At 41.7% G+C, this 26,343-nt stretch overlaps 1 protein-coding gene across 2 annotated transcripts in view; it reads left to right on the forward strand.

Annotated features, from left to right (window-relative positions):
* Positions 1-13,073, forward strand: part of SPPL3 (signal peptide peptidase like 3) — a 147,748-nt gene extending 134,675 nt beyond the window's left edge. For both annotated transcript variants that reach the window (XM_032773704.2, XM_032773703.1), the window contains 5 exons: positions 2,632-2,738; positions 3,765-3,928; positions 9,508-9,707; positions 10,827-10,936; positions 11,738-13,073. In XM_032773704.2, coding sequence (XP_032629595.1) covers positions 2,632-2,738; positions 3,765-3,928; positions 9,508-9,707; positions 10,827-10,936; positions 11,738-11,809 — 653 coding nt within the window. In that variant the 3' untranslated portion in view covers positions 11,810-13,073. The remainder of the gene's footprint in view (positions 1-2,631; positions 2,739-3,764; positions 3,929-9,507; positions 9,708-10,826; positions 10,937-11,737) is intronic.
* The last annotated feature ends 13,270 nt before the right edge of the window (positions 13,074-26,343 follow it).

Raw genomic sequence — 26,343 nt, forward strand, 5'->3', positions numbered from 1 at the left:
TATTTGAGGATACCAGTGCCAGGCCTCTTGCCACTCTGGCAAGCTATGAAGATAACACCTCAGCTTTTGGAACTTCTGACGTCAGGCTCCCTTTTGCACACCAGCAACTGGCAAGAAAGAAACTCTGATCTCTGAGGTGATTTGTTGAGGGCTTCTTTCAATACACTGATGTTGCTCATGCACTTGCATCAGGCCTTGCACAGTCAGGGATAGACCTTTACCACCTTCCTTCCCTTCTGCATTCTAGTGTCACAGTCTTTATGCACCAGCACCTGAAGCTGTTGGTCCCCTTTTGAGTTTGAGCTAACACTTCAGTGCCTGGGGATGTCAATACCATGCTCTTTAGCACTCTGACGTATTTTTTGCATCTTAACAGTGTTTCTTAAACAGCTTCAAAAATGTGTGCTGCTTTAATCTGTGAGGATGAAGGTATGTTTCAGCCTCAACTCAGAAACTGGGTTTTCCTTTCCTAGCCTCTGCATTCTTTTAGTGTAATTGTGGTGTCCTACATGTATACCTGTATTTGGGCAGCACTAGAGGAATTAAAGGCGAATAATAAACATTAAGAATAAATCTTGACATTGGTAAAAGTACTTCCACTTGAAGCTAATTATAAGTTGAAATCCTCTCCTTAAAATAGGTATCCTTGAGCTAATACTAACCTGGACTTTAAATAAATCTCTTAACTGACTTAAGACTGAATGTTCTTTTGTATTTACTGTCCTTCCAGGAAGAGACTGTAACTAAGTCTGCATACTGAGTTACTGAATCCATGCTCTTTTCTTCATGCTTGTTTGTCAAATTGTTCAGCCCTGTGGGAATTGATGTTGGAAATTCTGTGGTTGCACTATTTCCTGTGAGCTAGTACTGAACCATTGCCTCAGTACATTGATAGGAAGATTGTGGTGCTTTCAGATTAAATGTAATTTCAAGATGCTGACCGCTTGTGCTTACAACTTGATAGCTTTTTGTGCAAGAAAAAGGGTATTAATTCATGTGCCTTAGCCTAGTCAAATTCCCACTCTAATAATCACATTCCTCCTGTGTAAACTTCCCCTGTATTTTAATTTGGTCAAGGGTGGTATTCACTTCCTTTTCTAAATAGCTTTTGATGTTTCTGTGCCCTGTTAACTGCTATTCCATATCTGCAGTGGTTGCTTTTCAATGAAATTATAGCTATAATGTCTGTCTTACCCCACCAGGCTCTGTTACAGCTGTTAAAGTTTAATGCTTTGAGGTCCCAGGATGAACATTGATTAAAGTGCTTATTAATTACACTGCTTTAGGGTTTTACATACATGTATTTGAACCTGTTCTCAAAAGTAAAGGCAAGGCTTTGGTAACAGGAGGGCAGGAAGATGTGATGATTAGTTTCAGTTCACTTTCGTAGTTTTTCCTCCACAAAAATAGTTCGCAGGAGATAGAATAGCTCCTCTTCACTTTTTTGCAGCTGGCAACCTACCAAGCACACAACAGACATGCTTTACTTTTTTTCTTTACGTTGAGAAAGCATTCGCTTAGTAATTTTTGCAGCTTTCTGCTTGTTGGCTGCATTGCCATCTTGGTTTGGATATCAGGATGACACTGAATAAAGCCAGTAGCCTATTACTTCATCACTTTCTAACTCTCCATCCTGAACAGTCTGTATGTTACTGTTATCTAAATGTTCCTTTACCATTTTTTTGTGAGCAGAATGGAGGAAGGTGGTGTAACCCTGCCTGAGCTTTTTAATTCCCTGAAGTTGAAGTTTAGATTTCCATTTTCAATTACTAAGTCCCATGCATTTCTTAAATAAAAACACAAATTGAAAAAAAAACCCAAACCCTATTATGTCTAATTTGGGGATTATGTATATGATGTATCAGATGCCAGCTCCTAAACTATTAGGAGTTGAAAGTCATGCCATTGAAATGGTCATTCTTGTTATAAGGTCTCTGATTTTGACCTATGACTGTAATGTGACAATAAGGTTGAATAAGTTTAGATAATCAAGGTTTCATATGAGGGGAAATCATTAATGTTCTAGACACTATGGGATAAGCCTACAGTGCAATTGAAGGGGGGATTGCAGCTTGAGTAGGCATATCTGTACTAGTTTCAATCAAACTAGCATAGCTAAAAATAGCAGAGAAGACATGGTGGGACAGACTTCAGTGAAGGTTGTACATGTCCACCTGGAAACAGGAGTACATTCTCACATTGCTAGCCTGTGACTTGATCTGGGTCACAGCCCACTACGTCTTCACTACTATTTTTAGATGCGCTAGCTACATTAAAACTAGCCTAGGAATGCCTGCCTGAGCTTAATCATATTTTTGATCACAGTGAGGCATATCCTGTGGGACCATGACCCTGTTGTAGATAACTGAAGTTTAGTTAAGTGAGATTTTATTAAATACCCACACAGGTATGCCTATTATTATGAGTCTCTGTTTACAGTCTGTCCAGTGTAGATACTGCATGTATGTTTTTCTTTATTCTATCGGTCATCTCCACTCTGGGAGAGGAGACCATGGGGTCTTAGTGCTGTATGCTCTAAATGACTGTCTGTCTAGCTGCAAGCATGGGCCTTCTTTACCTGCTGTTGTAGTCCTGAATACTGAACAAATGATGTACTTCACTGTTTTGTAGCTCTGGCAATGGGCCTGTGCGTTGCGATGATTGCCTTTGTTCGGCTGCCGAGCCTCAAGGTTTCCTGTTTGCTGCTCTCAGGGTTACTAATTTATGATGTCTTTTGGGTAAGTTTCCATTCCTTTTAAAACATCTTCTGTCCATATTTGTGATTGGCCCTTTCATTCGTGTCAACTAACATAGTTCTAAACATAGAAAATTCTGAGCTCCAGCAAAGCCAGAGGATGAGCCCCGGTAGGCCAGTTCTAAGCCTTGTTTAAAAAGTGTGCAGTAGGATGCAGAATCCTTTGCTCATTAACCATTTGACAAATGCAGAACTGCAGTTAGAGCGCTTCAACCATTGCACATTATAGAAAGAGAAAGAACAGATTGGAAAACAAAAGCAAAACTGCTGCAGACTGGACTCAACATATCCAAACAACAGTGAAGCCTCATGTATACTAGGAAGCTGATCTGTTACTGACTGTGGTTATCAGCATTGAGATCCTTAAATCAGTGTTGAAAGTTGCTTAACTGCTGGTGGGGAAAGATCATTTTCAGCATAGTTACAGAAAGTACAACTAAGACTTGGTGAAACAAACACACACTTTTGTAACAGTGGTGAAAATGGCTTTGTCCAATCTACATTAGTAGCTAACTGTTTTAATTACTGGCTCAGGGGAACTGCTTGCCAGCAAGTGCTGGCAATGGGTCAGTATCCCATTACATGCAGGGTTTAGTAGTCTAAGAGGCTATTTGTTCCTGAATGGAAAAGTGCAAAGTTTGAGTGCCTGTGTTTAAAGAGAAGACATCCCAAATCTATTCTTTTTTTCTAGCTGTCTATATCCTCAGTGCCCAGCCTGTGAATTTCCAATCCTTGTTCCTCCTTTGCAAAATTGTGCAGCCAGTGGTTTAAGATTAATATTCCAGTACATTAGTGCCATATTCAGTCTTCTAGAGGACAGCTGCAACTAAAAAATCCCTTTTTCTGAACTCTTCCAGCAGTTGCTTTTATTTCCCTATCCTACAGGCAGTTCCTACATATGTATGTTTTTCCTCGTCCATTGAACAGAGCAGAAGCCAGAGGAGTGACATATTTGAGTTGCATTCTATTTGATGCTTGTTTGGTCTCTAATTATTTTTCTGCTCCCTAGGTGTTTTTTTCTGCCTACATCTTTAATAGCAATGTTATGGTGAAAGTGGCTACGCAACCAGCTGATAATCCCCTTGATGTTTTATCCCGGAAGTTGCATCTGGGACCAAATGTAGGTAGAGATGTTCCCCGCCTGTCACTGCCTGGCAAGCTTGTCTTTCCAAGGTAAGAGTAGCCACTTTTATACTCTACTACAGAACAAAAGATAGCCCTCACTTTCTGTTAGCAATGAGGCTACTAAAGAATACAGCATAAGTTCCTGTTCGCTTTCACTTTTTCTTCAGTTATTACTCCTGGGGGAATTCAGCTCAACTGCGCAGTGCAAGATTTTGCAGAAATTAATGTTGTGCACGCAGAATCCCATTTTTCCCTCTTCCCCCTCCCCCAGAAATGGGCTGCAGAGATGTTGGCCGCCACTAGGGGCCGCTGGACCTGGCAGAGCCCAGTTTGCAAATAGAAGACAAGGCTAGGGGAGGGCAAGGGAATGGAGGGTTCCCAGCAGATGCAGTTCCCAGCATGCCCTGAAGGAAGGAGGTGGCAAATGGGAAACTGTGCAAGCCCAGGACCCAGGATCAGGTTGTTTCTCCCTCTAAATCCCTGGGCTTGAGGAGAGGAGGTGAAGGTCTGCGGGGGGAGCAGTGCAGCTGGGTTCTATGGGGAGGAGTGTGAATGTCTGGGCAAGGGGGCCGCAGTTGGGCTCTGAGTGGGGGGAAGGGGTGTAAGTGTCTAGGCTGCGGGGGGAGGTGGGGACAGCTGGACTTGGGGCAGGGGAAGGGATGTGAGTGTCTGGGCTGTGGGGTGGGGTTCGAGTGTGAGTGTCTGGTCTGGGACAGAGGCTGTGGCTGAGCTCTGGGGAGGAAGGGGTATAAGGGTCTGGGTTGGTCTGGCTGGGCTCTGGGTGGGAAGAGGGTGTATGTGTGTGTCTGGCCTCCCAGCTGGGAAGGGGCAGAAAAGCAGGAACTGATGTATCGTAGAGGTTTCTTTAACTCTCTAATCCTGGGGGAATTTTTGTGTCTGTATTTTTAGACATACTTGCTGACAGGTATTTTGAAATAATTTAACAAAATAATTTAAACTGGCATGATTATATAGTGTTCTGACAAAATTTGCAGAATTTGGCAGAAGTTTAATTGTTTGGTATGGAATTTTAATTTTTTTTGGTGCAGAATTCCCCCAGGAGTAAAGAGTTCTCCTCCTTACATGAGAGTTTGGAAATAGAATTGGTATACTGGCTTAGACCAATGGCCACTTGGTAGAGTATTCCATCTCTGACAGTGGCAAATACCGGATGTTCCAGAGCAAGGTGCAAGAAACCCCATGGAGGACAATTAGAGAAAAATCTGTTTTATGTAAGAACGTAAATAGGAGTGTCCCATTTATACTATGTGCACCACTTATTATGTGTACTCTTGTCATGTCTCCTTACTAAATTAAAACAGACCAGTGTTTTTAATCTTTTCATATAGATTTCCATGCCTCTAATTATTTTCATTGCCCACCTCTGAACCCATTCTGTTTTTGCTATTTCTTTGACATAGGCTAACCAGAATAAAACACTGTATTCCTGATGAAGGAGGTACCATCTGTTTATGTAATAGCATTATAATTTTGGTTTGTTCTGTTTCATTCTTTAAACGATGTAACATTTTGTTTGCATTTTTGACCACTGCGGTATACTGAATAAAGATGTTCACTGAATGGTTTCACAGTGACACACAGGTCTCTTTCCTCATAGACTTTAAGGTCAGAAGGGACCTTTATGATCATCTAGTCTGACCTTCTGCACAATGCAGGCCACAGAATCTCATCCATCCACTTCAGTAACAAACCCCTAACTTATGTCTGAGTTATTGAAGTCCTCAGATCGTGGTTTGAAGACCTCAAGGTGCAGAGAATCCTCCAGCAAGTGACCCGTGCCCCATGCTGCAGAGGAAGGCGAAAAACCTCCAGGGCCTCTGCCAATCTACCCTGGAGGAAAATTCCTTCCCAACCCCAAATAAGGCAATCAGTTAAACCCTGAGCATGTGGGCAAGACTCACCAGCCAGCACCCAGGAAAGAATTATCTGTAGTAACTCAGATCCCACCCCATCTAACATCCCATCACAGACCCCTGGGCATACTTACCTGCTGATAATCAAAGGTCAGTTGCCAAATTAATTGCCATCCCCTCCATAAACTTATCAAGCTTAGTCTTAAACCCAGATAGGTCTTTTGCCCCCACTACTCCCTATGGAAGGCTGCTCCAGAACTTCACTCCTCTAATGGTTAGAAACCCCTGTGCATTATCTTTTATTTGTCAGCACTGAATTTCATCTGCCAATATGCTGCACATTCATCTTAGTTCTTTTAGGTCCCTCTGAAGATAGTCAGTCTTCTCTAGATTTGACTAACATAAATTGTCACCAGCAAATTTCATGGTTTAACTCTTTGACCCATTATCTAGTCAGCATAATAAATAAATATGCATGTAATGTATTTAAATATCAATTTCAATACATTAATTCAATAAATAAACTAAATCCTGTGAGATAATATATATGGGGAACCGGTAGCACCATTGCTAATGTTTTGTCATGTTGAAATAGACCATTTATTCCCATTTTTTATTTCTTACCGCCTAGCCAGTTTCTAATCATCACAGTACTCCATCTTTGTCCCCCCATGACTGTTTTCTTACAAGACTTTTGTGAGATACTTTTTCAGATGCCTTTTGCAAGTTCAGATATCAGCTGCTTCCACTATTTTCCACTATTTTTGTTTATCTACTCAAATTTTTCTAGATTAGAGACATCATTCTATTTTACAAAAGCCAGGCTGGTTTACCCTTATGATATGATCATATAGAGGGGATTATAATTCCATTTTTAATTACTGTTTTTACCAATTCACTAAGGTTTGAAGTAAAGGCTTGCTGGTCTGTAATATCCAGAATCTCTCCATATGTCTCCTTTAAATTATATTTGCTGCCCTCCAGTCCTCTAGGTAATAGTTGAGTGTGTGCGTATTTCTGGCAGTTCAGCTATTTCATTTCTTGATATCTTTCAGAACTCTTGGTCCTGGTGACTGTTTCTCTCTTAATTTAGTTAGTTCGACCACTATCTTTTTTTTGACATCCTAATCTTTGACAGTCTCAGACTTGCTACCTCAACATCTTTCATCCAGTCGTCTGACAGAAAGAAATAATTTAGCTTCTCTACAATGTCCTTTTTGTGTTCAACTGCTCCCTTAGCTCACCAGTGGTTTAGCAGACCCACTGATTCTCTCAGGTTTTTGTTGTTCTTATGTCTTTGACTATCTTCAAAAATTTTCATAACCTCTCTAATTTCTATTTTAAATTTAATTGTAACCAGCAATAACTTATTATCCTTCTGGTTGGATTTTCATTTTTCTGAAGGATACCTTGTTTAACTTGAATAACCTCTTGCACCTGTACATTTAATTATATATTTTTCTTGCCCTATGCTTTTTTCTTTAGGGTTCTGCCTACTTTCTGAAACTCTTATGGTCTGGTTAATTAGCCTTCATATTAAGTCTGTGGATGAAGAAACTTCATATTAAGTCTGTTTTTCTTGCTTTAGAGTTAGAATTGAGTCATGGAGCTAGGGTTGTTTTTTTTGTTTATTGTTTTGGTTATGATCCTTCCTCCCAGGTATTGAGCTTAATTTAATTACATTGTGGTTCGTATTATTTAATGGCTCAGCTATGTTTACTTCCTGAATTAAGTTTTGTGTGTAATTTAGAACTAAGTTTTGAGTAGCTTCTCTTCATGTGTTCTAGAATTTGCCATTCTAAGAAGCAGATATTGTAGCTGAGAAATTGCTGCTCTAAACATTGTCCTAATATGATGCTTGAAAGAAACCTGAGTGTCAATATAGACAGACAACTCAATGAAGATCTTGGCTCAGTGGGAACTGTGGTCAAAAAAGTGAACAAGATGTTAGGATGCATAAAGAATAATACAAAAAATATTATAATGTCTTTATATAAATCAGTGGTTCAACCTTATCTGAAATACTGTGTATTGTACTGGTTACCCTATCTAAAAAGAGATATTTGTATAAGTACAGGAGATTCAGAAGAGCAATGAAAACGATCAAGGACATGAAGAACGTTCATATGAAGAGAGCCTGGAAAGACTGGGGTGTTTACCCTAGAGAGGAGATGAATAAGAGGGAACATGATAAAAGCATATAGAGCAATTAATGGTCTATAGAAGGTATATTGGGAATGTGTGTTCTCCTTGTCTCGTAACAGAGAAGCTTTTTAAATAAAATTTAAAAGGTGGCAAATTTAAAGCCAATAAAAGGAAATACTTTTATATGGATAGCTCAGTGGTTTGAGCATTGGCCTGCTAAACCCAGAGTTATGAGTTCAATCCTTGAGGGGGACATTTAGGGATCTAAGGCAAAAATCTGTTTGGAGATTGGTCCTGCTTTGAGCAGGGGGGTGGACTAGAGGACCTCCTGAGGTCCCTTCCAACCCTGATATTCTATGATTCTATGATATGCATGATTAAATAGTGAAACTGTGCTGCAGGAAAATTAAAGTCAAGAATTTAACAAGATTTTAAAAGGGATTAGCTATTTATATGGGTATCAAGAATAATGATAAATTATAATGTTATAATTAGTGATAGCAAGAATTTTGGAAAGGATATTAAGCCTTATGTTTCAGGGCTTAACCAGTCTCCAAACTACTAGAGATCAGGATGAGACCTATGTTGAAGGAAGGTTATTCCTCATCTGCCTCCTGCGAGATTATTACGCCTTCCTCTGAGGCATCTGGTACTGGCCATTGTCAGACAGGATACTGGGTTCGATGAATCTTGAGTCTGATCCAGTACTACAGTTCCTTTGTTCAGTGTATATATAGTAGTTGAAGTCACACTTCACTATTTTTTATTCTGATCCCATTCAGCTGTTGGCCCAGTGAAGCCATAGACAACCAATCCCTACCCCGCAAGAAGAGAAAAACAAAAAAAATTGCTCAGTTTGTGGCCCTTTTCTCTGACTTAATTAAGTTGTACTTCACTTTATGAAAAAGATCTTGGGACTGATGATGGGATAATAGAAGCTTAGAACTCTTTGTCATTGGCTCATATCTGGGAAGTGGCTGAAACCCATTACTGTCAGATGACTGGTCTCTGTAAACTGAGGTCAAAGATTTGAATGGGCCATAAAATGAATTGTTGTCTGATGGTGGAGTTGTTCTCTGTACCATGGGGTAGGATGTATTGATGGGACAGCATGAGGAAGATTTTGCTGCTGCTGAAAATAAGTAATTTAAGTTGACAGTACTGTCAGTCCAACACCTCCCACAAACATTAAATTAATTCCAAAAAGAAATAGGAAAAAAAGTTGAGTGATGCATCTGGAACAGTTTCACTCAGTGGTTTGGTGGCACAAAAAAACTTGATGTGCATCTCTTCTCAGTACTGTTAGGGCTTTTATGATCCGGAAAGGCTGATCTGTGAATTGAGATGTCCTGATATGAAGCAGTAGATTCTTACTGACAGGAAATCTTACCCTCCAGAACTAAAAGATTAAACAAAACTCAAAGCACCTTAGGTTGCTGTGATGATGGGATCACATGGCCTCTTTTTTACCAGCTGTCAGTTTTCTTCTAGTAACCAGATCAGTCATGCCAGGTGAAAGGTGGCATATATAGAAGCACGATGGAAATAGCAATCTAGATCCTGTCATCCAATGCCTTGGGCATGCATGTGATTTAAATTGTTCTGCAGTTCCACAGGCAGCCACTTCTCTATGCTGGGGATTGGAGATATTGTGATGCCAGGTCTTCTCCTCTGCTTTGTCCTGCGTTATGATAACTACAAAAAACAAGCCAACAGTGATTCCTGTGGTACTCCAGGACCTGGGAACATCTCTGGGCGTATGCAGAAGGTCTCCTATTTTCACTGCACACTCATTGGATACTTTGTAGGTAAGGAAATGAACAGCCGCTGCATTGCTTACAGGAGTGGGCTGGTCATACTAGGTTACAAGATAATGAGACCAGTTATGAAGGACTTCCTCTATTTTCCCCCTACTACTTTCCCTGGACTTTGGAATACTGACCTGAGGGAAAATCTCCTTATCCCAATCATCTCACCAGAAATAACTGCTTGAATTAGCAGCAGGAGGGTGAGATTGTGCCTCTTTGTGGAGGTTTGCATCAGTAGTGGGGAGGATATAGGATTTGAGGCCTGGGCTATGGAGGGAATACCAACATTTCTAGATGGATCATATTCCATATGGGATCTAGAAAAGAAGCCCTGATTGGTCAGAGTGCAGTTGTACAATTTTTGCTTCTGTATAAACCCTTTTATCTCAGCTTTCTGCATCTGTTACACGTTTTTAATGTTAGGCTCATAATCCTGTGACATTTCTAGAAGATACAGGAACTTTGTAATAGTCACAACTGGGAGTTATTTTTGTAACATGGCAGGTTCCCCCCTATAAAAATTCTTCCATAAAGCTCAAGGCGCATGCACATAATTGAACTTCTCCAGTTCTCTCAAGGATAGAAAGGGAGGACCATTCCCTACAAAAACCTATTTCCTTTCCACCCCAGCTGCTCACGCAAATACTTGAGAAGAGACATGGTTCCTGACATGAGAATTCCCTACCTCAGATCTCATGTTTCAGTCTAGTGATTTCCAGATTGAAAACCTCAGCTGATATCCTGGAAAGTGTAACAATCCTTCTGATGCATTCATCCAACTACTTTGTTCATGACTATATAGCTATAGTTAGGTTAATCCTTGAGACTGTTAAATCTTGAAGTTGAAGTTACAACCAAGTCTAATCTTAAAATCAATTTAAATAAAATCATTATTTAATGTTTTCATGTCTGTCCTGGGAAATGGAGGCACAGATAAAATGACTTGCCCACAACTGAACAGTCTATAGAAAAGCTAGGAATGTATCCTAGGTAGATTGACTCCTAATTAATGCTTTCACTGTAACAGAACAGTGAAGGAGGAATCCAGATGTGGATAAAAAGGTAAAAACATCATATATCACCAGTGGATTCTGACCACTTTTTTTTTTTCTCTTTAAGGTCTGTTAACGGCAACAGTGGCTTCTCGCATCCACCGGGCTGCACAGCCTGCGCTGCTCTATTTGGTACCATTCACTTTATTGCCGCTCCTCACCATGGCTTATTTAAAGGTGAGATTAGCATGAGTATAGTCTGCAGGAAGTTGTAGTCCAGCTCTGGATCCTACACAGGAAGATGTAACAGTGTTAATGTGGAAGCAAGTTCTGTTCTTTATACTTGCAGTTGCACTGATTCCTCTGAGGATGTGATATGATGTGCTGTTTGTATCGCTGCCGTTAATGATAGAGTTGTGTTCTCACTGGCATAGCTATGAAACATAATTGTAGTGAACTGTTTTGTGAAGAGTGGATTTCCTATCTAGGGCACAGGATTAATCATATTTTTAAACTCCTAGCAAGCAATCTGATTCCAAACCAGTAAAGGCCATTCTGTTTAAACAAGATGTGGCTTAGTGAAGTCCCATGTCCTGCTCATCAAGAGAGAATGAACACACAGTTCTAAATGTGGAGGAGGGGCAGATTCTTCCTGCTTTCCTCTTTGCAGAAACTAGACCTGGAATTTAAATTGAAAATGGAAGGTTTGCATTTCAGAGAGACTGTTGAAATGCAAACCTACTGCTCCAAGCAGTATGGCACAACAAAAGCAGAATTCTCTATATCACTCCCCGTTGAGTTTTTCCAGCAGAAATGTCTATCAGAACATCCAGTGAGAACACAACTTCAAATATACACAAGTCTTTGTTCTGCCTGGAAAGGATTTTCTTCCTTGTTGTGTCAGAGTACAGTCTTCGCTACCTGTGAGACAGCAAATATGCTTTAAGATGACATACCTGAAACACAGGACTTAGAAATAGTTGCTAAAATCTGTGGACTGTTTCTGAAGAGCTTTCTTTCTTCACTCCCATTCTCTAGGGTGATCTACGTCGCATGTGGTCTGAACCTTTCCACTCCAAGTCCAGCAGCTCCCGTTTCCTGGAAGTATGATGGAATAGATGGAAAGTGACTGAAACTTCTGCCTTGGTCCTTTTCTTTTAACTTGTGGTTTTGTCTCCTAAAGCTGGACTGGTACTTGGAAAGGTACCAGTTTATGGAACTTGTATGAATGGACTTCGCTTTTTTTTTTTTCTTTTTAATACGTTCTGGAGCTCCGTTTGATTCCTTTTCTCCCTGCAGATGTGGAATTGGGGACACTTTGTGCAACTGCAGCCACCTTCCTCTTCTCCTCTCCCTCTTTTATGGATTAGTACCAGACTGTTACTTTTGTGAGAGAGGAGGAGACAAACTTTAAACTGAAAACGGCGTGAAAGTCGTTCAGAAACTTGAACACTAAAAGGAAAAACAATTAAGCAAATTGAAGTTTCACCAGAGAGCCCCCAAGTACTTTGGGACCAGTTTCCTGTCAGACTTCAGTTTTGGAGAGAACTGAGACAGAAAATCTGTCACTATATTCTTTTTTTGATTTATTAAATATTTCCTGTGGTGTGAGGTGACTTATTAAATCCACAGACATTGAGTGACTTATTGCAGTATACATATAAGAATTTGTTGTAGCGAGTTACATTTCCACCCAGATGTCATGTTGCAGTGAACAAGGGCACGATTTTTATACATATATATATACAGTATATATATCTATATATATACACACACACGCGTATAGATATATATATGAATAAATAAAGAGAAAAACCTGCTAAGATCATGTAGCAGTCAGGGGCTTGCTGTAATTTAGCATGTAGAGCAGTTTACTATGGCTTTCTTGTATATGACTCTACGATAAGCTGCTGTTTTTTCCCCCCTCCACAGCTGAACCCACAGTTAAAAACCAGTGTAGTATTTGTACTGATTGTACTCATGGACTTTAGGGGAGTATTTGGTTTTGATCAATGTAACAAACTAGGGAAGGAAAAAGTTTAAACCCTTATCCTTTTCTTTTTTTTAAAGAACTTCTCCCTTGCAGGTTTTTTAGTAGTTCCTTCTTGACCCAATGCATGTATTATAGCAGCAATTGTCTTTGTGCGTTCTGATCATAGTAATGTACCACTTGTAAATACATTTTTTCTATTTTTTTTGTATTTTTGGCATTTTGTTTCATTAGTGTGCTGTATTTTTTCCAGACCCCTACCCCTTAAAAAAAAGAAAAAAAGAACAAGAAAAAATTGTCCTTTGTTGCTGTGATTGGTCAAAGTTTGTGTGTTGACTGCTTTGTACATGGGAGTCTGTTAAAATGTGGATTTTTCTAACCAAATAGTTGCGGCTATATTATTTAACTGACTGACAGAGTAACTACTTCTAAGGGCCCCAGGATTTTCCTCTCCTGCCAAGATTAAAATGTTTTGTCAAGCTGGTTTTGGGGCATGCACCTGTGAGCCTGGTGGCTTCTGTTAGTGAACTGATTGATTGTGGTGGCTGTTGTTGCCTGACTTAGGGGGAAACAGGATTACTTAAGAGCAAAGCATAACTTCCTTGTAGCCCCTAGGGAGCAGCAATGTTATCCTGTTTGGTAGCAGGCTCTCACTGTGAAGTGGTAAGGAAAACCCAGCAGGATTCCTGGTAATTCAGTGTGAACACACTCTTATGTATTTGTGTTACTTACTTCCTCCTGCATGTGGTCTGTCCTTTGGCTGTTGACTCATCTCTGGGAAGTTACAAACAGAGAAACTCCAAATCCCAGGATCCTCTCACCAGTTGCATCTTTGGATGCTTTTTAAGAGAGAGCTAATTCTTCCTTATGCATCTCCTTCTTCCTTATTCTTTCAGTTTAGTCATTGTGTCCTGGTACAAGTGGAACAAGTTTATAGAGTGATGGGAGATCTAGTCTACCAGCTTTTAGAATAAGGGTTTGGGACTGAGGTTAATCTACAGTTTTGTTGATGGACACCTTCCTCCATTCTGGCTCAGGTTCATGAAGTTTTGGACAGATCTGTGTAGTTTGCCACAAGCAGCAGGACACTATATACATAAAGATAATGGAAGGAGAGGAGTATTCAAAGGAAAAAGAATCTTTTATCTCGAAGTCTTAAGCCATAACAAGAGACACCCTCTCTTCAGCCCTGCAGGTACCAAAAATGGTAGACAGATAGTATTGAAGATCTGTGCTCATCCACTTTTTAGGAGGGGAATATTGAAGTTCCTTGAGGAAGAATTGTGCTGGATTTGCTTCAGAGAGAGCTTTAGCCTTCCTCCCTGAAGACGTGTTCTGAGTTCTGAATCAGTCCATTGTGGAAAAGAGTCACAGAACAGGATGACTACCAAAAAGACCACCTGCTTGTGTAAACCATGTGTTTCCTATGTGTCCAGATATGATTTATGTCACTGTCCTGGATTAAAATGAGAGACCGGAAACAGAGACTCCTCCAAACTCTAAAGTAATCCACAAGTTGTAAAGCCTGAAGTTTGGGACAGTCTCCAGAATGGACTCTGCAGATCCACTATCCATCCATGTTAAGACCACCTCTACTTTTCTTGATGGAACCATATGTCTAAAGGGTTTTGTTGACTGCAAACTGAATTAGGAACAACTATGACATTGCTAAATACTGCACCGAAACTTTGGTCTTATTCCTAGTTAGTAGGCATGTTTTTAAAAAGGGAAAAAAAGTAAGGTTCAAGTCCACCCACAGCATTAGCAGAAACGAATAATATTGACTGAAGTCATCAGTCTGTCCTGATTTAAGAAGGAATGTTGTGGTATCTTTCCTCTTCATCAGCATGGTGGTGGGGGTGAGGCAGCTCTGGCTTTGGTCATGGTAGTTGAACTCCCAAGAAAAGCAGAGGCTAGGTAGGCCCTTTAAGAGGCAGTATCTTTCTGGGACATATTGGACAAGACTTTTCAAGATCCAGCAAAGCAGTGGAAGGCCTCTCTCCCTAACCACCTCTTTCTATGGGACTGTTCTTCACAGTAATAGAAATCCAGTGTCAGAAACATAAAACTGTTATTTCTGCAAGACCTTTCCTTTGGTCTAGGATGGAGCCATGTGGTTTTGTATGATCAAAACTGTATGTGCCACGTATAGCGCAGCATTGGCTGGAGGATACTTGCATATGAACTGCTAGGAGAGAAAGAAGAGGACTTCTGTTCCAAGATTTTGAATGATGATATCTCTAACAGAACAGCACAGTCCTTCCAGCCAGAAAGTGCCTTTCTCAGAACACCACCTATCACGTAGGAAAATAAAACTTCCTTATTTTCTTCCTCCGCTCATCTCCCTCAAAGTCCTTGGTTTAGCAGTCCTGGGAGGTGATGAGGGTAGAGGAGAGAACCTACTCCACCAGCAGTGGCATTGACCTCTGCTAATAGCCACAGAGTAAAGTAGCCAGCACGCACTTCCCAAGCCATTGGTCCTTTTGCTTCTGCTGTAAATTAAATGGTGCTTAGATGTTGTCAGTTCATTGAATCTTTACCTCTGTTTAGGCTGTAAAATGTGAGCTTGTTAAGATTTGTTTGACTGGATTAAGCTGACAGTGAATAGAAATAATCTATGGCTAGTAGGAGCTTTTAAAATATAAACTGTTAAGAGGATTGAAAGACTGGGTAGTGGGTTTCTCCAAAGTTTGTGGCTGCACACTGAGGTGATCCAACTTCTACTTCTCATGGAAACCTTTCCTGCAATCTCTCTGCCTCATACTACAGTTTCGTAAAACCATCTTGTTCTATATTGGACACACCTACTTCATAGCTAATAGTGATGCTTGCTTTGCACTGGAAAGGAGTCCTCTCAGAGGCAGGATCTTTATTGAAAACTTACACTGGAACAAACATGCAATGCAGTTTAGTTAAAAAACCCATTGGGTACCGTGGGCCCAAGTTTTTTCACTAAAATGAAATAACATTTAAGAAGCTTTTGTTCAGTAAACTACCTGAAGAAATAGCCTGGTTCAAAGCTTGCTTACATTTTGTACTTCAGTTTTACCAGCACGGTTTGTATATGATCTAAAACCTTGGGCACGTGTGTGAATAACCCAGAAATGAAGACACTTCATGTATTAAAAGGTAAGCTTTTTTTTAACTCTATGCACAGAATACTATTCTGGTAATGAACAATGTTATCAGTTGGCTATGGTGACAGTAAATTATTTTCTCTGCTCCAGGTAAATCTTCCAGTCCAGTGTGTGCACGGTTGTGATCTGTAAGTATTTGCATACCTCAATTGCTGCTAATGCAGTGGCTTACACCACTTCTACATCACCTTTGGCTGACAATGACTGTCAGTAATGAATACCGCTGAATTGGTGCTGAAAACAGTTCATCTGCTAGTGTAGAAGAGAGAGCAACGTTTTTCAGCACCTTTCCAGGTATCTTCCAGCAGTCATGCTGAAAACGGTACCTGAGGGGAGGAGATGGTGCTCTGGTCAGTGTGTGCTTTTTTTTTTTTTTTTAGAGTGGGGATTGTAGAAGGAATAAACATCTGGGAGGGTTAGCTGGAGAGAACAAGTGATGCATCCAAGTTCTGTACTATTCAGTACCTCCGCATGACTTGCAGAGGCATGAAGTATGCTTCTCCTGTAAATTAGGACCTGATGCAAAATCCATTAAAGTAAATGGAAAGACTCCCACTGATTTCAGTGGGCTCTGGATCAGGGCAGACATTTAAGTCATCAGAAATCTTGAGTGTCATTACATAGCTGTGGTACATCACACTAATGCTCACATTTCCCAAAAAATCTTTGCATTTGGTGTCTGCAGAACAAATGTATAAAATAGGAGAATTTAGTGGAAGTTATAGTAATCGAGGCATTGCTACTTCCGTCAAGCTTTTAAAGTGTCCGTGTGTAGTCAGATTCTCTAATGATTTTTGCTTTGCAGTGATCAATTACTTTATTTGCAAATATACAAGAGAAACTATAAAGCGCCAAAATACTGTTTGCTAACAAGATGGGGGGGAGGGGCAGGGTTTAGTAACATAGCCACTCTTACCAGCTGGTTTAAAAAAAAAAAAAAAAGCAAACTAGCACTTCCTATGTCTTCTAATGTTTTGGGCTGTTGTGGGAGACAGTTTACAATGGCAATCCAATTTATAAGCACCCCATCCCATGTAACTCATAAACAGCATCCATCTGTACTTAAAGCCAAAAAAATCCCTAGCCAATAATCTTTAGACAGCTGCATTTGTATGTTTCAGGCAATTAAGGTTTTAGCAGAGTATTGTGAGAAAATCAAAATCTAAAGAGTGGGGCTGTAAAAGTCCTTACCAGATGCACTGGCATGTTTCTCTCTCACTGCTTCAGCAGTGATACTGCTAACAGTGCTCCAGACTTAAAAAACATGGACTGTGTATAAACTTTCAGTTCAGTTAAGTACAAAATTACCGATTCTACTCACTTTGTTATACTGATTTCTTGGGGAGAGTTTGGTGCCTTAGGTCTTGGGTTATGAACAAATCGACTACTTTGTGAGCCTTGTGCTTTCAAAATTCAGTTTTATTCATGGGAATTGGATTAAGTGATTGTGGTAGAACTGTGTCCATTGCTATTAGCTTTCTGTGTCAGAGATGTTGTAGGCTTTCGGTACATCCACTGTTCAGAAATATAGTAATCACCAGTGCTGCTAATGTGTTTGCCCAATTTTTTATTAATGAGGCTTTGTTCAGATCCAGCCTGTCACTGCTTCATTTCCCCAGCACTTCCAGCTATTTTAAGTTAATTTCCACTTCAAGCGCTGTCAGTCTCTTAGGCCTCCCTTCTATCTTTACCTTTATGGTTAATATGGAAAATATTTCTATGCATGCATTTTGCATAATGATACATCATCTCCCTAATATGATGATGCAGGTGTGACTGGGGCAGGCAAACCGCAGGATGGCTTTGGCTGTGACCAAGTGAGAGCTGGAAAAAGTCCAGCTCCTCAGCTTTGCTTTTCCTCCCTGGCATTTTTAGATCAATTCCAGGAAAGCCCATACAAGTATTCTTTGTTATGCACAGAAGAGAAGCATGTCTTGGGACTCTAAAAGGGCTAGTAAAGGAGATGTTTAACAAGGATTAGTTCAGCATTCAGAAAAAAACAATCTTGTCATTCCTTTTCTGTGGCTAAGCTCTGTCCACTTAAAGTGCAACAGCTAACCATCTTTCGACTTCCTATTGAGAGAACAGATGCAACTATAAACACAGTGCTTCCTCTAAAAGTTCTAGCACCTAAACCACTGAATGGTCTGCATCGCCTTCTCATTGGAGGCTGAGAACAGCTGACTGGGTAGGAAAAACTGACCTGAAAAGCTATGTTCAGCACAAGTTCACATAAGTGGGTTAAGATCATAACATACCTAAAAGAAAAGAGCAGTCTTTATTAGGAGTTATAGAACTCCAGCTATGTCTACACGTTAGTAAAAGACCAACAGCACATCTGTGGCTGGCCCAGGTCAGTGAGTCGGGCTTGCAGGGCTCAGGCTGTGGGGCTAAAAATTGCAGTGTATTTGTATCCTGAGACTACTTAACCTATTGCTGAACTCTGGGACAGATTCACTGAAGCATAATTGCTCTTAATGCAAAATGGTTACACTTGCAAAGATGAGAGCATCGCTCCTGGGCTTTTTTACTTTAATATATTTTAAGCCCGTATAGTATTTTTCTCCTGTGTAAGACCAAACAAAACTTTTCTAGTTTTAGAGTAAAAATAGCCCCCTTGTTTTACTTGCTTGTGCTGTCAGGCTCTCTCTGAGCAGAGTACTTTCCCTCCTTGTCTTTTTGATCTGACAGTTTCTGTTGGCATCTCTCAAGCTTACTGTTAGGCCAGTCTGCAAGCTTCTTTGGATTCTCTGGATTTCAGAAGGCTACTCATGGTCCAAGATCACAACCAGGAGAAGTGGTAGTTGTGTTATTTCCACCTTTTTGTTTTTTAAATAGATTAAATCTATACAGTGACTCAGAGTTGTGTTAGGCCTGGTCTACACTTGGGAACGAGGGGGAAGATCGATCTAAGATACGCAACTTCAGCTACGAGAATAGCGTAGCTGAAGTCGACGTATCTTAGATCGACTTACCTCCTGTCTTCACAGCGCAGGATCAATGGCCACGGCTCTCCCTTTGACTCTGCTTCCACCTCTTGCCCTGGTGGAGTTCCAGAGTTGATGGGGAGCGCTTTCGGTGATCGATTTATTGCATCTAGACAAGATGTGATAAATTGATCCCCGATAGATCAATCGCTACCTGCCAATCCGGCAGGTAGTCTGGACGTACCCCTATATGTTTGACACAGATCTCTTCAGTGGAATCCAGAATTGACAATGCAATTCTGGACACTTTGGTTTATCTGATAGTTGACTGCATCTGAGCAGGACAATTTTTAAAGCATGCTACTTAGGATATTTAAAAACTTTGCTGAATAAAAGAATATTACCAAAAATGTATGGATAGTACAATAGTATACAAATATAATTTCATTTAGATAATGCTTTCAGGCAGAGCCTGTTGGCAGCAATGTTCTACGGGACATCATTAGTATACGATATGACTTGCATCATCTTGAACTAGGATGTCTGGAGCTGTTATGAATTAGTATGAAATCTGTTTAATAAATGCTTTATACTGCTTGTTCAGCAATATTCAGCATCAGACTGTAAAGTTTCTCATTATGTGAATCACCTGTAAGATCACATTCCTACAGATATCTTGAATGAACATTTCTGTTTAGAAAACACCTGCAACTTGTTAAAGCTGCTGCATTCATTCATCTGAAATGTAACCTCAGAACAGATCCTACCCCTGTGCTTTCTTAGCCATGCAATGTCTTTAATTTTCTTCCTATTTTTTTAATTAGGTTGTGTCCCTACAGCCCAAAGCATGTAAATTAATTTAAATTAATTGGAGTTAACAATCTGGCTTTAAATTCTATCTAAACAGAGTTCTTCTTAAATCAGTTTCCAACTGCTTGACCAGTCAGTGTGACAAACTGGTAGAAATACAGGCTGGCCACATTATGTCCAATATTGTCCAGCCAAGTGGTGTCAGAAAAGCGTTCTGTTGGCTCCCTTCTTATGCACTGTTTCCAAACTCTTGTTACTAGCCCCTTTGAGAGAAGCCCATGCTGCAAAGAAATATACAGAACAACTTGGTGTCCAGTGGTACAACTGCAAGGACAAAGTTGTGCATAATACAAACTTGAGGGGAGGTTTTTTCTTCAAGTGATGCATAATTAACCTATCAAATGCCTGAAGTACTGTATTAAAGCTTCATCCTCCTTGTGCCCACTGGATGGGCATTCTTGCAAATTTTGCCTTTCCTTGTGTTGCCTCTGATGTGGGATTTGACAGATGTCTATTCACTGTGGACACTTCCTGGGCTTTTCATTGGCAGCCCTTCATTTTACTGAGAGAAGGAGAAATATCACTGAAAATCAGTAGACAAATACCTGTCAAGTATAACCTAGGAATAATTGGCCCCCAATGCAGTGGGGTGGACTAGATGACCTCTCGAGGTCTCTTTCAGACCGGCATTTCTATCGTGAATTAGGAAATACATATGTGCTGCTGGATCACTTAATCAACTAAATATTGACCTCTTTTGATGGGACAGGGAAGGCTTCCTCTACATATGATGAAATCTCCCGTTGAGTTTGTGGGTCCTGTGATGAGACCAAAGACTGATTTTGGACCCTGCAGCCTCCTCCACAAGTGCCACATGTAAAGACAATTGTAAATGAATTAGTGCTATTTTTAGCTTGTTACATCTCGCACGTCTCTCCTTGATTGCAGAAATCCACAAGCTCTCAAAATCTTCCAGTCAGGTATGGCAGGGCTGCTGCTGTCAGATCTTGTCATGGGCTAAGAGCTCCCAGGTGCGGTTGTCAACATTGTAAGATTGGAGATTGGTCTTCAGTGTGTTTTTTGTAACATTTTCTTGGTCTGCCCCTAAATCAAGTTTGTCTGCAGTTTTCTATAAAAATGGAATGTCTGATGAACTGTATCAGTTAGAGATAGAAAAGATCTATTGCGTCATCTAGTCAAATTTTCCTGCCACTGCAGGATTGTCAGTTGCTTGTGTTGCAAGGGGTAGAATTACCATCACTTCCCTTAGAGAATATTTCACAGCCTGATAGATGTTACTGTTGGGAAGCTTTTCCTGACATTTGACCTAAAATGGTTGGGGAGGTGGGGGTTGGAATCCTTTTACTCCTATTCCTTAGTTATTTCATTCGTTATCCTCCCTTGAGCACAGAGGACTGGATTAGATGACCTATTGAGGTCTCTTCTAATCCTACACTTCTGTGATTCCCCCATATATTATCTTAAACTTCTCTCCCTTCTTAGCTGCTTGTACCTTTCACATTTTTTACTATTCTATCCCCCACAAAGCTGTTTCTTAGCCAATCCAGTACTTGGGTAACTCTTAATCTCTTCCAGTAAGTCAGTCCCTCCAGGACCTTTCTGTTATCTCCAGTTACTTTGATAATGAGGTGCCTGGTATTTAATTCTATATAACAGGTGTGGTCACATCTGTACTTGTTTTTGTGAAGTGCCTTGCACATCTGGGTGCTCAAAAATAGATACATAACCAGAGCTAGAGAAAACGCACTCTGTTTCGTGGCAGTATGTTTGTATATGCAGCCCCAGAATTGTGTTGGCTGCTGTCGTCTTTTTTTATATTGCAATTTAGACTTCAGTTTGCAGTGTGCCATTGCCCTTAAATCATTTAGTGTCATTTTCCCCATATTGAATATGACGATTAATTTTACCCAAATGATGGTAACATGTCCAAGCTGCATCTCATTTTTTCTAATCTTTAGGTCCAGGTCCATTTTTATTTGCTCACAGATTTTTGCCACTCCTCCAAATTTACTATCCCTTGCAAATCATACTTGTAAATTAATGAAAATATTAAATAAGTGTGGACCTACAATCAACCCCAATGGATAGCTCTGTTAGAATGTTCAGTTGTTACTGGAGGACAGTCACACCATAATTTTTAAGCTGCATTTGGGGAAAAAAAGGCATAGGTTGAGTACTTAAAACATTTTAACATATTCCTGCTGTCTCGTGTCTTCAGTTTGAACATGGTTACGGCTACATTGTAGTCACAGGTATTTTTAGTAAAAGTCATGGACAGGTCACAGGCAATGAACAAAAATTCATGGTCCATGACTTGTATTATATACCCCTGACTGAATCTTGGCCGGGGAGGGTATGGGGGGTGGGATGGGCAGCAGCCCAGGACCCCCACTAGTGCTTGGGGGGGAGGGATGTTGCTGGGGGCTGCCTGGCTCCACAACTCCCTGGAAACAGTGACATTCCCCCTCCCAGTGCTTCTAGGCAGAGGCGTAGCCAGGCAGCTCTCTGCACTGCCTCCACAGCTCCCATTGGCCGTGAACTGTGGCCAATGGGAGCTGCAGGGATGGAGCCAGCATGCAGAGTCCCCTAGCTGTGCCTATGCCTAGGAGCAGAGGGTGTCACCACTTCCAGGGAGCCCCCCTGAGGTAGGCGCCACCCAGAACCCTCATCTCCTCCAATGCCCCAGCCCTGAGCCCCCCCACCCAAACTCCTGCTGCTGCTGGGGGCGGTGGCCCAAGACTGCCCCAGCAGCAATCGGTGCAACTGGCCCAGGTGCTGCCTGAGCTCCTCAGGCAGGGCGCACTAGCTGCTGCAGAAGTCGTAGAGGTCACAGAATCTGTGACTTCTGTGACAAACTCACAGCCTTAATCGTGGTGATAATGGCTTACTTTTATTCTCCTCAAACTGCAGATGAGACAATGCCAAAAAAAACTTGAGAGAAACGAGATGGTGCCTTGTGCAACAATAACTTCATATATCTACAGTGACTTCCATCAGGAGGCTCTCAAGTCCTTTACGCCTGAGACATTGGTAAGTGTTATCACCTCTTTACAGATCTCTAAATTCAGCCATGCAGTAAAGTGTCTTGCCCAAGATAACCCAACAAGGCAATAGCAGTAAGGAAGGAAACCCATAATTTTGATTGCCAGGCGTCTGCTCTACCCACTGAACTATTTTATCTCCATAATGGGTTGTTCTTTAATTGCTGAGGGTGGATTTCTCTTGCTGTACATTTAGGGATTCTCTTCACTGCAGAGTTAACTCAGGCTGTTTACTCAAATATTGCCCCTGTCCATATGCACAACCCTCTCACACAAGTTTAGTGGTCTTTTCAATCCAGACTAGTTAGTCTTCTGGGGGATATAGGTTAAAACCCAGGTGCTGCTTTCACTTGAGCTGGTAACCCATCCACTTAAGCCTGTCTTCACACTCATCCACTTGAGTGCTGATTGTCCTCTGTGCTTTCCTACAATTCCCTCATGCCCAGAAGGACAGATGACATTTCCCACAATTCCCTGGGGATGATCAGTAGCTCAGCTGGCTGCAGCACAAAGAACCATGGGATAGGCCCCTAGAAATCCTAGTGACCCACACAGGTGAATGCAGCACCACTGAGGATTCAGTAATTCCTGTGTGGCTGCTCACACCCAGGAGCCAATCACCCCAGTTAACTCTGCAGGGGAAACAGCCTAGCTTTTTTAAAGAAACAGAAATAAAACATCAGTGAGGTCTTCACTTCTGTGTGATGAATGCATCCATGTTTAGGTGTGATGAGCCAAAGCAGTTTGTCTTGGGCTCAGTCTGATCAGAGAGACTTCCTGCTTTATGTATGGGTATACATATTCTTTATATGGGGTGGGGAGAGGAAAAACTTTGAAAACACTAAGGGTACGTCTACACTACGGGATCAGTCCGATTTTACATAAACTAGTTTTGTAAAACATTGTATAAAGTCGAGTGCATGCGGCCACATTAAGCACATTAATTTGGCAGTGTGCGTCCATGGTCCGAGGCTAGCGTCGATTTCCGGAACATTTCACTGTGGGTAGCTATTCCGTAGCTATCCCATAGTTCCCGCAGTCTCCTCCGCCCCTTGGAATTCTGGGTTGAGATCCCAGTGCCTGATGGGGCAAAAATCATTGTCGTGGGTGGTTCTGGGTAAATGTCATCACTCATTCCTTCCTCCAGGAAAATAACAGCAGACAATCATTTCGCGCCCTTTCCCCTGGATTGCCCTGGAGATGCCTGAGAGGCACATCGGAGCTGCTGTTCAGCGTCTTTTTTTACTGTCACCGTATGTGTACTGGATGCCGCTGACAGAGGCGTTACTGCAGCACCACAGCAGCATTCGTTTGCTTTTGCATGATAGCAAGAGATTAGGTTATCAGTCGTTCTGTACCGTCTGCTGCCATGTAAATTGGCAAATAAGATGATGGTTATCTGTCGTTCTGTACTGTCTGCTGCTATAATGGGTGCTCCTGGCTGAGGTTGGCCGGGGCGCAAAGGCAAAAATGGGAATCACTCCCTGAGTCAATCCCTCCTTTATGATTTCTAAAAATAGAGTCAGTCCTGCCTAGAATATGGGGCAAGTGTACTAGAGAACCAGTGTATCAGAGAGCACAGCTGCTCTGTGTCTAGATCCCGCAGAAATGATGAAGCGATATATCACGGGGTTGCCTCTGCAACAACCCCACCCGTTGCTTCCCTCCTCCCCCCAACCTTCCTGGGCTACCATGGCAGTGTCCCCCGCATTTGTGTCATGAAGTTATAAAGAATGCAGGAATAAGAAACATAATTGTTAACAGAGAAATAGAGGGAGGGCAGCCTCCCGCTGCTATGAACAGTCCAGGCAGGTTAAGCAGTGTGCGAGAGAGGAGCCCAGCATCCGCTGCCTATTATAGTCCAGACAGTACAGAAATCTTTTCTTACAACATCAATAAGGGAGGGCGGCTGATGGGAGCTCAGGCCCCGCCAGTTGCTATGATGAGGACTGGTATACCAGCCGTCTGTACCATCTACTGGGAATGACAAGAATCATTCCTATTTTTACCCAGGCGCCCCCGGCCGACCTCACTGAGCCAGCCAGGAGCACTCACGGGCTGGGTGACAACGGATAGCAGTCATATTGTACCGTCTGCCACCGGAGAGGGGAGAAGAGCGGATACTGCACTTCACTGCTGCAGCATCGCGTCTACCACCAGCATTCAGTAGACTAGGGTGACACTGAAAAAAGTCAAGAAACGAGTTCTTTCCTTTTCTTCACGTGTGGGGGGAGGGAGTAAATGACAAGATATACCCTGAACCATGCCGGACAATGTGTTTGACCTATAGGCACTGGGAGCTCACCCAAGAATGCAATACTTTTCAGAGACTGCTCTGGACTGTGGGATAGCTGAAGTCCTCAGTACCCCCTCCCTCCCTCCATGAGCGTCCATTTGATTCTTTGGCTTTCTGTTACGCTTGTCACGCAGCATGTGTAGCCTGGAGATTTTTTTTCAAAGCCGTTTAGCATTTCATCTTCTGTAACGGAGCTCTGATGGAAAAAACAAGCGATTTGCGTCGACATACAGCGATCAGATCCAGTATCTCCCGTATGGTCTATGCTGGAGCTGTTTTTGGATTTGGGACTGCATCGCCCACCCGTGCTGATCAGAGCTCCATGCTAGGCAAACAGGAAATGCAATTCAAAAGTTCACGGGGCTTTTCCTGTTTATCTGGCCACTGCATCCGAGTTCAGATTGTTGTCCAGAGTGGTCACAGTGGTGCACTGTGGGATACCGCCCGGAGGCCAATACCATCGATTTGCAGCCACACTAACCCTAATCCAATATGGTAATACCGATTTTAGCGCTACTCCTCTCATTGGGGAGGAGTACATAAACCGATTTAAAGAGCCCTTTATATCGATATAAAGGGCCTTGTAGTGTGGACAGATGCGCTGTTAAATCGGTTTAATGCTGCTAAAATCGGTTTAAACGGGTAGTGTAGACCAGGCCTAAGACAAGCACCCTCTCCATCTATAGTTGTAGGGAAGGGGACAGAGTTTCAGCAATGCTTCCGGTGCAGAGCCAAGCTTTCTTATTCCATGCAAGGCATTTCCCAAACATAAGGCAAGCAAGAGCAGCCCCGCTGCTTTCATCTGACCAGCTCTCCCTGCCCTAGAACAAGCGTGTTTGCTAATGTGTTCCTCACCTCTGTGACACCATCTCTTAAGGTTTTTGCCCTCATTCCCAGTAGTCTGTCTAGTAACTAATTTCCTGTTCATTTACAACTTCATGGGGCAAAAAGCCAAAGTCCTGTAAAATAGAATGGAATGTGTAGCTGTGACTTTCTCCTCTCCTCTCCTCCTGTGTGATCTGTCCATGACCTGACTTTCCCTTTCCAAGGCCCCACTTTTGGGCTTTGGCTAAGCTCATAAACTGACAAATAAAAACATGACTTCACACAGCCTCTTCTCAAAGGCTGGCCTGGCCTGGCCCGGCCCTACCTATGCTTGTTCTGGGCAGGTTAGTGCTCCCTGAGGGAGGGGGGAGATCACTCTTAAAATCCCCCTACTGAATCTTGCAAAATTTATTTGGTTTGTACATGCAGCAGTTTTTTCCTGCTCTGTCTGTAGCAGAGACTTACCTTATAAAGCAGTTGATTGCAAACAGTAGCTGCTAAGGGAAACAAGATTTAGTAGTTTGCACTTGTGTAAAGTCAGATCACCATAGGAGCTGTGGCAGGCCTTGCATGACTTCACTTTCATGGTTTACTTGC

The sequence above is a fragment of the Chelonoidis abingdonii genome, chromosome 22, assembly GCF_003597395.2.
Source record: "Chelonoidis abingdonii isolate Lonesome George chromosome 22, CheloAbing_2.0, whole genome shotgun sequence".
NCBI lineage: Eukaryota > Metazoa > Chordata > Testudines > Testudinidae > Chelonoidis > Chelonoidis abingdonii.